The sequence below is a fragment of the Strix uralensis genome, chromosome 4 (assembly GCF_047716275.1).
Source record: "Strix uralensis isolate ZFMK-TIS-50842 chromosome 4, bStrUra1, whole genome shotgun sequence".
Lineage (NCBI taxonomy): Eukaryota > Metazoa > Chordata > Aves > Strigiformes > Strigidae > Strix > Strix uralensis.
Genome location: NC_133975.1, coordinates 517003 through 529833, shown reverse-complemented (window position 1 = coordinate 529833; position 12831 = coordinate 517003). Strand labels below are relative to the sequence as shown.

Sequence of the window (12831 nt, the reverse complement as noted above, 5' to 3'; positions counted from 1 at the left end):
CCTCCCAGGTGGGACCCCGGGTTCTCCCAGGGACGGTGCAAGCCCCAGCCTGGGAACAGTCTCCGTGGCACCGAGCCACACGTGCCACCTCCAAGAAACACACAAAACAAGGACGTTGTTCCCGTTCCTGCCCACGGGACGTACTGTTCTTCCAGAAAGGGCCAAAATGCAGCCTGGCATCTCCTAGAGCCCTCTGCCCAGCTACGGGACAGCCCTCGCTAACGGTTCCTGCTGGAAATCCATTCCCAGGAACCCCGGAAGGTGCGAGGTGCCAGAGGAAGCAGCCGACACGTCGCTGCGCCCGGCCGGGATCGGCTGCAACGGCTCGAGAGGGGCCCGCCGGCGGCTGCGCGACACGGGCAGCAGCTCTGGTCTCAACGTGCGTGTGCAGGGTGTCTTCAGCTCCATCTAACTCCCGCCCAGGGTCGATGTGAGGCCGAAGGAGCAGGAGGAGGTCACACAGGACATCCACTCCCGGCTCCTCTCCAGCACAAGGACACTGTTCAAACCGCGGGCGATGGCACCGGGAGCACCGAGAGCTCTCCAGGACTCGCCCTGCTAAAGGGTAAACTCACAGCTGGGATTGGAAATTGGCTTCAAAGCCACACCAGCAGGTAAAAGCTGCTTCCCTCGAGCTCGCTCCTCTGCCTCCCTGCAAAAGCATCACACGCACTCACAGTAAAACCCTTGCTGCATCCCAGGTGTCTGGGGGAAGACGTTTCAGGGGAAATTTTAACCTCCTCCCGCTGTGTTCATACGCTTCCGTCACACATTCTTCCCCCCATGAGGTCCTACCTCAGCCCAGGCTCTGGTCCTGCAGTGCCAAAATGACAGTTAACAGGATATTTTTTTGGAGGGGAAAGCGAGATGCCTGGCAGTCCGGATCCCAGCTGCCCGGGGACGGAATGAATCCGTCACTGCCCTGGTTTGAGTCTGTTGTACACATCATAAAGCCCTCCCTGCACTGTACCCCTTCACAGAGGGGAAAAAAAATTTACCATTTACAAACTATAACTTGGCTATTAGAGTTTTTCAAGGCTCCCTTGCCTGTTCTCCTCTAGCCATGTGTCCCCTTGTCCTGCTGCCTGGGACAGACCCTGCCCAAATGCAGAATCCAGGCTGACACCACCCAGCTCTCAGCCCCAAGACACCCTCGAGGCCCCGCTGAAAATCTGCCCCCTGGCCGCCCGGAGACGGCAGCCACCGAGAAGGAAGGAGTAACATGAACAGGGCCACTGAGCAGCATGCTCTGCTAGCCAGGCCGGGCATCACTACCCCGCTCCATGCCCTGCTCTGGCTCAGAGCACGAAGCTTTTCCACGGACGTTTTGCCTGGACAGGCCGTCCCCAGCAATTCAGATGGGCTCCAGAGGAGCAGGAGGCTCCTGAGAGCTCCTCCGCGAGATGGAAGGGCAAGAGATGAGGCAGGTTGGGGTTCCCAGGAGGGCAGAGGGGGTGCTCAGAGCCTCACCTTGGGCCGCCGGACGGTGGTCTGGAGGGCACCGGGAGCGGAAGGCAGAGGAGGAGAGACACTCACACAGGGACAGACAGGAGCAGAGGGACAGACCGCAGCAGCGCAGCAGCAGATGCAGCAGAGAACAAGGGAAAGGAAACAAAAAGACATGACGGCAATTAGTGTGCGCGGTGGCATCAGGTGGAGGAGCTCGTCAACCCGCGCTCCCCGGGCGGAACCCTGCTCGCAGCGCTCCACCGGGAAGGCGGAGACGGAGCCCGGCGGCAGCTCAGACCGGAGACCACTCGCCTGCTGAGCTCCAGCCCTGCTGTTCCCCTCGGCAGGAGCCTGGCAGACACCCCCGGGGCAGACGCCCCTTTTATTTCTGAGAGATCTTGAGCTTCGAAGGCAAAATCTGGGCTGCCCTCGGTCAGGCTGGGAGCCACTGCAGCCTAAGGCAGAGCCGCCCGACAAGGAGCGGGTTTAACTCGGCACACCCTCCCGAGAGGTTGCTCCCGTGTGAGGTTGAGGGGGGGTTATTTTAAAAAAAAAATCTTTTTTCCCTTCCTCTTGGCCCTTTGGTTTTCTGAGGCGCCCAGAGCATCACCAAACCAGCTGCCACAGACATGCTGCAGCCCCCAGGCTCTTATTTCCCTTTAGTCATAAAACTCACAGGGACAACATGGAGCTTCTTCCCAAACACTCCCATATTTTCATTTCTGGAAATAAATGCGCCCACTGATTTCAAGGCAGGACCCTCCACCCACCCCCCCACCCCTCCGGAATCCACCCACCGTTTGCACGTGCAGCGTCACAGTAACGCAGCAGTCACCGAGCGGGTGCTCTCACGTCCGAGGTGGGGAGGCCGCGCCGCCCCTCTCCGCACCCCTTTGCTGTGCTCTTATACATCAGAACAAATATTTTTCCCCTTAACAAACACCCCAACCATAACCGATACATCAGGTAACAGTGGGGCTGGCAGCCCTCGGAGCTGGACGGGCAGCGCTCAAGCTTTTCACATTCTGCTTCATTTTTCATTCTATTACCTAATGCACAGCTCCATGTAACCCAAGAATGGAAAAGATCGATCAAAACACTGCCACGTGACCCCACCCGGGGACGCTGCCGCGGGCGAGACTTGGTCGTAGCCCTCAGCGAGCGCTCAGCCCGGGACCCAGCGCCGGGCCCGGCAGCGCACCCCCCTCCGCACCTTCTCTCGGATACTCGGAACCAACACTCGTATTCCCACCCAAGGCCTCGACAAACGAGCTGAGAGACCTTAGAGCTACTTATCTTTTTTTTTTTTTAAATATAGATTAGAACTGGATGTGTTATCACTTCTAAATAGCTGATTACCTATTGCATTACTTAGGCTAAATCCTATTTTTTCTCACTTCCAGTCTTTTCTAAAAGGCTGCACTCAACAGGAGGCTCATTTCAATACCGAGGGAAGATACCCATCTTCCAGAACGTCTTCTGCTTGGCAAAATTTGCCAGGAAAACATAATGACAACATCTTAAAACCCTCAGATAAATACAGGGCTGCTTTAGGAGCAGTGGTATAAGCTCCTCAGGAGCACTCCAGCCTCTTCCAAAAGTCCTACTCAGGACAGATTACACTGAATGGCACCAAAAATTTGAAAAAAAACCCCTCCCTCAGGGACTCTGCAAACCATGCACGGGAGATGCTCCCCCTCCTCGTCAAGCACACGGCTCCACTGCTGTGGTGGGGGGGCACCCCGGGAGAGCCCCCACCGCTGGACACGGGGCTCCCCGCCGTCCTGCTGCACCGAAGGCGTCCCGGTGCGGGGCAGAGGCCGGCGGCCGAGGGCCAGGGCGTTTCACCCCGGCAGCCAAGTCTCTGTGCTCAGGGTAGAGCTGGGGGCTGCGGCGGGGTGGGCAGCCGCCGAGCATCTTCCCCGACTCAAACCACACCAGACCCTTCAAAAAGGGACCTTCTCTAAAAGTCAGCCACACCGAACCATGGAGATCAATCCTGCCTTCGTGCCTCCTCCGCTGTGAGGCCATCTTGGTCCCCCTCCACGTGAAGACTTATAAAAAGCTGAAGCGTCAGCTCCGAGTTCCCTGGGCGAGCTGCTCCTCGGCGCAGGTGGTCGGGAAATGCTCTGCTGCTCTCTGGCACAGCCGGAGGGGGCCGGGGCTCCCTGCCGTGCCCCCATCCCTCCATCCCTCCATCCCTCCATCCATCCATCCATCCATCCATCCATCCATCCATCCCTCCCTCCCTCCCTCCGGCGCTCGCCGATTCGCCCGCTCTGCTCTGCCAAGGGCAGGAAGGCAGCTGGACCAGGACGTCGACTTCTCCCCACTCCAGCTGCAAGGGCCTGGCCTCCAGCAGGCGAGGAGATGGCGTGCGGCAGCTGGACTCCACTGAGAAAGCTTCTCAGGGCTGCGGGAGCACCCAGGAGCCCTGCTCGTGGGCCGGGAGCAACCGCTCAGACTTCTGCCAGGCTCCAGATCACGCAGCAGCTCAACGCAAAAACTTTGGGCCCTCCTGGATCGCGGGCGGCTCTGCACCACCCAGCTGTGGCGATTAATATTTCATCTGGCGGTTCTGAACTCTGCTGCGTAATGTTGCTGCATAAATATTTGATGACATTACACAACCTTTGTTCCCTTGGCAGGGCCTGCACTCAGGAGCGAGGAGAGCAGCTGGGGCTCCGAACAGACGCGCTCAGACACAAACTTTGCTTCTTGCAGCAAGAAATCTGGCAAAACTCCTCCTGGCTACCACCAACTGCCTGTGGTGGAGCCGGCATCGCCCGGCTTGAAGGGGGGCTGCCGGTCCCCCCCAAGGTGTGGGAGCTCTGGGCATGTCACTTGTATTAAGGTCCCCCTGCCCCTGGCAGGACCGGTACCGTGCTGCGGACGCTTCTGCTGGGCCAAGTTTGAGGGTTTCTGATGGAGAAAAGCAGAACTTCTCAGCTGCAGAGATTTCCCACGTAGTTCCCGTGAGGTTTTCCAGCAGCGTGGAGGGGGCCAGTCTGCAGGTCCTGAGTGGGGCTGGCACCCGCCGGAGTCGAAGCCCGGGCTTTAAGCCAGGCTTTAACCCAGCAAAGGCCAGCGCTGCCCACCTGAGCGGGCAGGACACCATCCCGCTCGCCCCCGGAGCTCGGCCTCAGCAAGGCACCAAGCCAACCCCAGACAAAACCTGTCTCTACCCTCCTGGGCGGTGTTACCTGCGTTATTGCTACGAGAAATTCTGCATTTTAAATAACCGGCACCACCTTGCACGTGCACCCTCTGGCAGGTGTGATCCTGGTGGGGAGCAGTGAGTGCAAGGAGGAGGAACAGCAGAAAAAGCAGGATTAAATCAAGCGGCGGCCAGATTTGTGAAGCTCCCTGGCAGACAGGGCGCTGAGCGCTGGGCCAGCCCCGCCGCTCCACCCTTCTGCTGGAGGCAGAGGAAAATCAGCATTTGTCAAACTTTTTCATTTGGAAGTGGATTAAACAGGAGCTCTCAAAGCATTCACCACGTAACAAAGTATTTCACTGGGTTTGGTGAGCTCCAGGAACCACAGACATAAATCAAGAGCGTTTACTGTAACGTTACTAAAACGGCAAAGTCTTCCCGCTGACACAGCACGGCCAGCTGAAGTTGCACGTTTGTGCCTTTTGTTATTTTAATTTCTGCTGCTTTAAAACCAGGTAAAAATTCTCAGGGTTTCTCTTTAAGCTGAACAGTGATATCCTGGTTATGCTAAAAATAAACATATAGGACACTACCAGAGCACAGCCCAGAGTCCGTGCTGTAACCTGCAGAAACGTCCGCCTGACAGCGAACCCGGATACCACAAACCTTCGGAAAGGATAAAAGCAGAACCCAACGGCACGGCTCGCATCGCTAAGGCAGGAAAAACGTTATTATTGTTCCCATGCAAGTTCCCCAAGCCAAGCACCAGCACCCTCCGGCAGCGGGGAAGCTCCCGCCGAGCTGCAGAGATGCTGCATGCAACGCAGGCACAGACAGGTGAAATGGAGACACGACTTCAACGGAAACTTGAAAGGAAAAGCCAGACATTAAATGATGCTGCTTTCTCATTCGGCAACCCCCCCCCCCCGCCACCCCCGTCTGCCCACAGGCACCCGAAACCGGGTCAAACTCGCAATTAAAGCTCAGCAGCGTTAACGTACACAACAAGGAAAAAAAAATAAAAATCAAAAGAGCAAAACAAGGTACGATCAGAAGCAGCATTCGCAATGACGGGGTGGATACAGCAGCAGATTGTACCTTCCGTGTTGCTGGGGCCTGCCTCATCATTGCAGAAAAGACAGACGGAGCGAGAGAGAGAGAAAGGGAGACAGGGAGGCAGAGAGAGACTGTTAGCACACTCGGTCACAACAATGCGGCTCTCGGCGCTCGGTCTCGGGAGCAGCGGCTGCCCGGCAGCGCTTGCAAATGGCCGCAGCCTCCCTCTATCCGCTCGCCATCCGCCCGACGATCCAGCGAACGCCTCTCCCCGAGCGCCGGTGCGATGGAGGCGGCGGCTCAGCGGGGCTGCGGGGCGCCGGGGCCGTGGGGGCCCATGGCAGGCGCCGGAGCCGCGGCCGCTCGTCCTCCCGTCGCCGGTGTCTCCAACCACCGCCCCGGCGGCTCATGACATCACCGCCGGCGGGTCTCTCCTCCCCGCGCCGCCACGCCGGGGATGCTGCACCGAGCCGGCGGCACCGGGCGATGCTCCTCTCGGGCCAGGGGGGCCCCAGCGGCTCAGCGACACCCCGGCTCGGCCACCGCGCCGGGGGGTCCGGCCGGCTCCGGCCAGCGCCCCGCAAACCTCTCCCGCCCCGTGCCTACGCGCCGGCCCGGGGGCGGCTGGGATCTGGCGAGCGAATCCCCTGAGCCTGCACAGACGGACGGAGCCGAGCCCGGACAGACGGACGGACGGCTACGGGAAGCCACGTCCATTCACCACCCAGCCCGACTCCTGCCCTCGCAGCCGCCCCGGCCACGAGGGGGGTCATTTTCGAGGAGCTCAATGCACCCCTGCGCGGGGACCCCCTCGGAGAACCCCTGCCCTCCGAAATCCCCCAGCACCCAGCTGGCCCGAGCCTCGCCGCAGTGCCAACCCCAAACCCTGAGCCCCTGCGCGCACCCTCGCTGGCCCGGGCCAGCGCTGCCCCGGAACCACACTGTGGGGGGAAAAATGCCACATTTGGAGCAAAACCCCACGGCCAGCTCCTCCCGAGTGCCCTGACCCCACCGCACGCGGGAGATCGCCGCCCTTCAGTACCAATTCCTTTTACAGACACACACCTTTTCTTCCGTGCATTATATTACCTGTGTGTGTGTGTGAACACAGACCCTCTTTTCCAACACTGACAACTCCCAGTTCAATTCCATTATTTTCTGATACTTCCACACCAGGAGGGAGAGGAGCTCGGGCTGACCTGGGCTCACCCACAACAGCAACCATCCTTCTTAAATAATACGTGAATATGCAAACCTCTACGCACAAAGCACATTTTTAGCTCCGGTAGTTACAGACGCTCAGTGCAATACTTGCAATCTCTTGCAAAAAAAAGGCTTTAAAGGCAACTTTCACCGGCAGGTTAAAATTTCCTGGTGGCTCGAGGCAGTCCCGCAGCCTGCGGTGCCACAGGCTGCACCCAACTGCAAGAGCCGTCACCCGCAGCGGGGTGTGATCGCTGAGTAACTTCTGCGTCAGGAAAAGGAACATCTGTGGGGCCTTGCAGAGACGTTCTCCCCGGATTGAGGTTTGGAAAGTTGAGAGCATTACAATACGTGTATAGATATAAGTATATATGGGGGGTGTAAATATATATTCTAAAAATCTAAATCTGTGTTTTTATGAGACCCTTAAAAGTCTTCTAACACAACAAAAGCCGCCCCCTCCCAGGGCCCATTAACTTAATTTTCTCCAGAGACGGAGGACAGGAATTTTCAGACTAAAAAGCAGCATTTGGGCCAGAGAAGCTGGAGTCAATCAGAAAGAGCTGAAGAAGAAAACCACCACCCCTACGATGACCGAGTGGGCTCTGGGTGTTTCCGTGGGAGGGGGAACCCTGAGCAGACCCGAAGGGACCTGCACTGCTCTGGGGAGGTGTCGGGGGGGGCACGGCAGCTGCCCCTTCTCCTTGGCCATCTGAGGGGAGCAGCTGGCCGTGCGTTCTCCCCCCGGCACGGCCACATCCCCCAGACCCGCTGCCCCTCCGACCCCGGCAGCGCCCAGGCGAGGAGGGAGGGTGCCCCGGGCCGCAGCATCACCCGGTCCCACGCAGCACGGCGGCCGAGCAGAGCCCTCGCAGCCCCCTCCGCCCTTTACACTGCCCGAAGCCTCCAGGACGACTCTCCAAGAGCTTAAAAACCCCCACCCTGCCCAAGGCAGCCAAATCCGGCCAAGCGAAGGCTCAGTCGCTTTGTGATTGCGTCTGAGGGCGCAGCCACAGCCCCTCACAACACCAGCGGAGACGTTCGGGGAGCATGGACGGGCCAAGCAGACCACGGCTCCCCTCCAATCTTTCTGCCCTTTCCCTCCAGCCAAACTTCAAAAATCAGGAGCACTTTTTAAGAGACTCAACGGACACTTCAGACAGCCCAAAATTCAGTAATTAATTACACCTGTGGAATTTTCCACCCTCATACTTGAAACATGCAGATTGGGGGTTTGTTCTGTTTGATACAGGAAAAACTCTCTCAACATTTCTGCTCCAGAAGTGATTTCAATACTTGTCAGTAAAAACAGCAGAATCCAAACGCCAGGGCGACACTTTCCAAAACCCACCCTCCTGGCCTCGAGGCGAGCGGGCTGTAACTGTATGGCAGAAGCACAGACTGGCACAGACTCTAACTGACAGGCTGCACAAATTTCACGCCAATTCACCCCAAACCCCACCCTGGCAGTTGAGGATCATCTATTCGCCCAAAACACCCCCGTCACCGCTGCTCTGAACCGCTGTGGAGACCAACCAAGGCCCTGAATCACCCACGTGTCAGCCCACGCCCTCGTTTTATTATCGGACTCGCTCCCAAGTCCTCGGGGTAACTGGAAACTACCCGTGGTGGTGGGGGGCTCAGTCAGTCGGGGTCTTCAGCTCCACGAAGACTCTCCAAGTCCTGGGTTTTGGTTTGGTTTTAACCAAAGTTCAAGTTGAAGTTCTTCCAGAGCCTTACATACCGTTGAACCGGCAGCTCAAACAGCTCACGGTTGGGCACCGAACGCAGAACAAGGGTGCAACTCGTGGGATTTTCCCGGTGGATAAAAGATTACGCTGCTGGATTGAGTCACAGAGCAAACGTGGGAATGCCACAAAGAGAGTGAGAAAGATAATTAATGTCAGAAGCAAGGAGCGTCATTTTATTCTGACGCTTCACACGCTTGCCCAGTGGCTGAGATCCATCTCTGGTATCTTCAATGATCCATCCACTCTCCATCCGCGACTCCATCTCAGACCGGGGTCTCGGGGTCTCAGGCTCCGGGGTCTCGGCACCACCCACGCCACGGAGGGTCACAAGGCCTGGGCCGGGGGGTCAGTGCGGGGCGTCTCCGGGCTGCGCTGAAGACCCAGAGCCGGGTCAGCAACCCCCCAACCCCTCCCGCTGCTGAAAACGCTCCTCAAAACCCTGCGAAGATCCTGGGAACAGCAACGGCCAGCCCTGCCCTGCTGAGGCCTCCCGCGCCGCCGTGCAGCCACGGGGCTCTCCCGGGGAAGCGGTGGTCACCCCGAGAAGGGGTGTGCTTCACCTGAGCAGGGACGAACGGGCCTTCCAGCACTTTAACTGCAGAAATGGGCAAACTTGGCAAAAAATGCAAAAAGCACCTGACAGCTGTATTCCAGCTGTATTGTAGGCGTAGGTTTATACAAAGGTGCTTCTGGCAACAGGTGGGGCTGCCTCAACCTTTGAGAATTCCTAAAGTGCGAAAAGAAACCCAAAAATAAAAGATTTTGAACAGCTACAGAAGATGAACACTGAGGAAAGACTGGCCCCTGCAGCACGAGTCGCTTCCAGCTGTGGTAACACTGACCTCTAGTACTTTCTACGCGTGACAGGCTAAAAAAAAATTATTGTCCTCAAGAAAACGCCTCTGCTCCCACAGCAATTTATCAAAACAAGGCAGCAAATGTTCTAACGAGCTGCGCGATGGCTAAATATCCAGCTCAAGAGCCAAAAGGAAGAGCTCAGGCAAGCTCTCGGGAGAGACAAACCAGCAGATTTTGGCAGTTAACCCAGAGAAGCGGCTCCAGGAGCCCGGACACCGCAGCGCTCCGCGCCCTCGCTGCGGGGGCAGCTCAACCCACCCCGCGGGGACGGGGCCAGACCTGCCCGCGCCTGGGTCAAACAGCGGGTCACTAAAACCAGACCCAGCACAAAACCCTCCACCTTAGCAGCTTGCAGCCGTGTCCTGGGGGTGGGAACCCTCCCGTGGTGGGGCTCCCCTGGCTCCGCGGAGCAAAACCCCTCTGCAGGGCTGCCGAGACGAGAGCGCTGCCTCTCAGGTAACCAGGCTGGGCATGTTAAGACCAGAATTTATCCAGATAGCCGCACGCTTTTAGAGGACTATCTTTCACATAAACCCAGATTAAAAACACTCCTTTTCAAGCAATTAACAATTTTCTGTTGTTTGAAGGAGAGCGGCCCTGGGTGACCCCAAAGGAAGCTGCTGCTGCAGGCTGGCCGAGGCTGCGTGCCGGCAGCGCCCCGTGGCACAGCCCCGCTCCCCAGCGCAGCGCCGGCTCCGCCATTCCCCGCCAGCCTCGACTGCCACCCCGGCAAATACAAACGGGGTTTGTCCTCAGAACTCAATGTCAGAAGACTTCGACCACAGCCCATGCGAGAAAAAAATGAACGAATGCGCTGTGAAGCCCTGAGGAGGCAAAGCTGCGCAGGGGCAGCGGTGGCTCATGGGGACAGTCCCCGCTCACCCCACACCCGAGCACACACTTTATCACCAGCCCAAGCCCAGGCTGTTCCCAGGCCCATCTCCCCGTGCCAAGCGGTTTTTCCTATAACGAATCTCTGAGCGCCCAGGGAAGCCACAGATGCTCCCCGGCTCAGGGCAGCGGGGCAGGGAGCAGTGGGCTGAGGCTCTCCGCTCTCTCGCTGGCTGCGCTCACCCTGCTCTGGCCTCGCACTTGGGTTCTCGTTCTCAGCTCCGTTCCCAGCTCGCAGTTGCCAAACCTGGGGCTGGTGAGTAGGCCTGAGCCTGGCGAGCCCTGTGTAAGGATCTGCTCGCCACCGGGGCTCATCCTGCTCCTCAGGGGAGTGCTGGGATCCTCAGGGATCTGCACTGGCCTCCCAACCACCTCCGCGCCAGGGCTGCCAGCTCTGCCGAGTCGGGGTGCACCTTCCTGGTATCGGCTCGCAGCCCATCAGTCCCGGGGCAGCTCCCCGGCCCATCGCCAGCCAGCTCCTTCCTCCTCAGCTGTGAGGATGAACGATGAGGGCGAGCGGAGGAAGAGCTCGTTGTAGGTGCACAGAGCCAGCCCCACAACAGGCCGAACGTCAGGCAGGAGGGCATTGCCTCCCCAGAAAGGATTCTTGGCAAACACATCTGGTAGCCAAACCTGAACACAACTAGCAGCCTTTGGGTCCCTCCTAACTGGCCGCGGCCCTCAGCAGAGCCCCTGTGGGCAGCAAACGAGTCTGGACAGCACCAAGAGCTGAGGTCAGGACCCCTCCAGCAGCTCCTCGCCGCTGCGGGCGGACAGACGGCGTTAGCAGGGGAAGGGCTTGCAAGTGGCGTTTTTAAAAGCTCTACCAGCGCATGGGAATGAAGAACCTCTGCGTTTCATCACCCTGTCACAGTAAAGCCTGTTTTGGGTCAAGAGCTGCTTTATACAGACCCAGCTCTGAAGTCAGCTGAAGGCATCCAAAGGCTCCCGCAGAACCCCCCCTCTGTGGGCCGGCCCCGGGGATGAGGCTTTCCTCCCCCAAACGTGGCAGGCTAACGGCCCACTAGCCTGCCACGTACGTATTAAGTGTTCTCAGACAAAACCAACCTGGATTCGGGGCCGTAAGCCCCTTCGGGAACAAAGTGCCATATATGTTGCTGAAGGAGTCACTCAAAAGCTTGCACGGATTTAACATTCAGTTAAGAGAATTAAGGGTATTACAGTAAGGGGGGCAGGGCAGTAGCTGCTCTAATAAACCAACTCCCCTGGTTTCTAAATCTAGAATATATACAATCTTTCTGCATCCAGGATTTGATAAACACCAACACAGGCTGGCCACGCGCATTCCAGAAGCAGCAGATGAGAAAATGCAATTTAACGGCAGAAAAAAAGCTGCCGGATGCTTTAGAGCCGTCCTGTAAAAACGTCCAGTGATACGTAAGAGAAGTGATTTATCTTCAAGCCATAAGAGTAACCAGGAGCCCTCAGCACCAGCACAGAGCAGCGGATTGCAGAACCCCCCTTGGTGCGGAGCAGGAGCCTCCTGCGACGCGACGCTGCCGCCGTTTGCTCCGGCTCATTTCCATGGTACCACCAGCTTGCGGCGCCAGATGCTGCTCAGCTCACGGCTCCGTGGTCTGCCGGCCCTTCCCTCGATTAACAACAAAAAAACCATCATTCCCCAGCGCCGAGCTGGCCGCGAGCTCCCGTGAAGGTCCCGCGGAGGCACGAAGAGGTGCCAGGGCAGTTTGTCAGCTGGCTGAGAGGAATATGGGCCACATGGAAATCGGTGCACAGGCCCACCGAGAGCCCTTTGCAGGACGTGCTTTTGGCACGTTTTATGAGGTAATGGGATTACTCTTTCCTTTAAAGGATTAACAGGGCTCGGGTTGGCCCCTCTTCTTTAAAAAGAAACCATCTGGACCCAGATCGCTCCGTGCCCTCCCCAGGCCATCTGCTCCCCGTGCAGACACCGCCGCCAAGCCCGGCTAATGACGGGGCACAACAACAAAGGGAGGACAAGAGGATCAGAGCGAGGTCAAGTGCGCAGCAGAGAGGGCGATGAAGCCACGCACGTGACAGGGCTCAGAACAAAACACCTGAGATCCAGCTCCAGCACACGAATGCCGGCTGGGGTGACAGAACAGGAATGTTACTGGAGCTGGGACAAAGCTGATCCGTTAGATGGGGAAAAAAAAGCCACAAAACAGGCGTCAAACTGGCTTTAGCTCCTGCTGTCCCAGGACAGGTGACCTGCAGAGGGAGACAGCACCCTGGGACAGAGGCACCATCCCGGTCACAGAGCTCAGCCTGCGGGGCGGCGCTGGCCGTGTGTCCCTGCTCCGGCTGAGCCAGGACCCTCCGTGCCCAGGGCCTGAGGGTCTCCAGACACAACAGGGCGCTGAGGACGAGCCCGTTTCACTGCTGCAGACAAGTCTGTGGGGTCTGTCCCCTTCCAGCCACACAACCCGACCATCACGGCACAATGGGGGCAGGATGACGCTG

General features: G+C 58.1%; 1 protein-coding gene across 7 annotated transcripts in view; it reads right to left on the bottom strand.

The window, feature by feature from the left end:
- DCTN1 (dynactin subunit 1) overlaps positions 1 to 12831 on the bottom strand; it is a 71914-nt gene that overhangs the window by 22255 nt on the left and 36828 nt on the right. For 3 of the 7 annotated variants that reach the window (XM_074865350.1, XM_074865347.1, XM_074865348.1), the window contains exons 6-7: positions 5705 to 5722; positions 1471 to 1491 (exon numbers count right to left, since the gene is read on the bottom strand). The exons of 2 other annotated variants lie outside the window; for them this stretch is intronic. In XM_074865350.1, coding sequence (XP_074721451.1) covers positions 1471 to 1491; positions 5705 to 5722 — 39 coding nt within the window. Of the gene's footprint in view, positions 1 to 1470; positions 1492 to 5704; positions 6049 to 12831 lie in introns of those variants that run through there. 2 more of the 7 variants (XM_074865353.1, XM_074865349.1) reach the window with 2 other exon arrangements.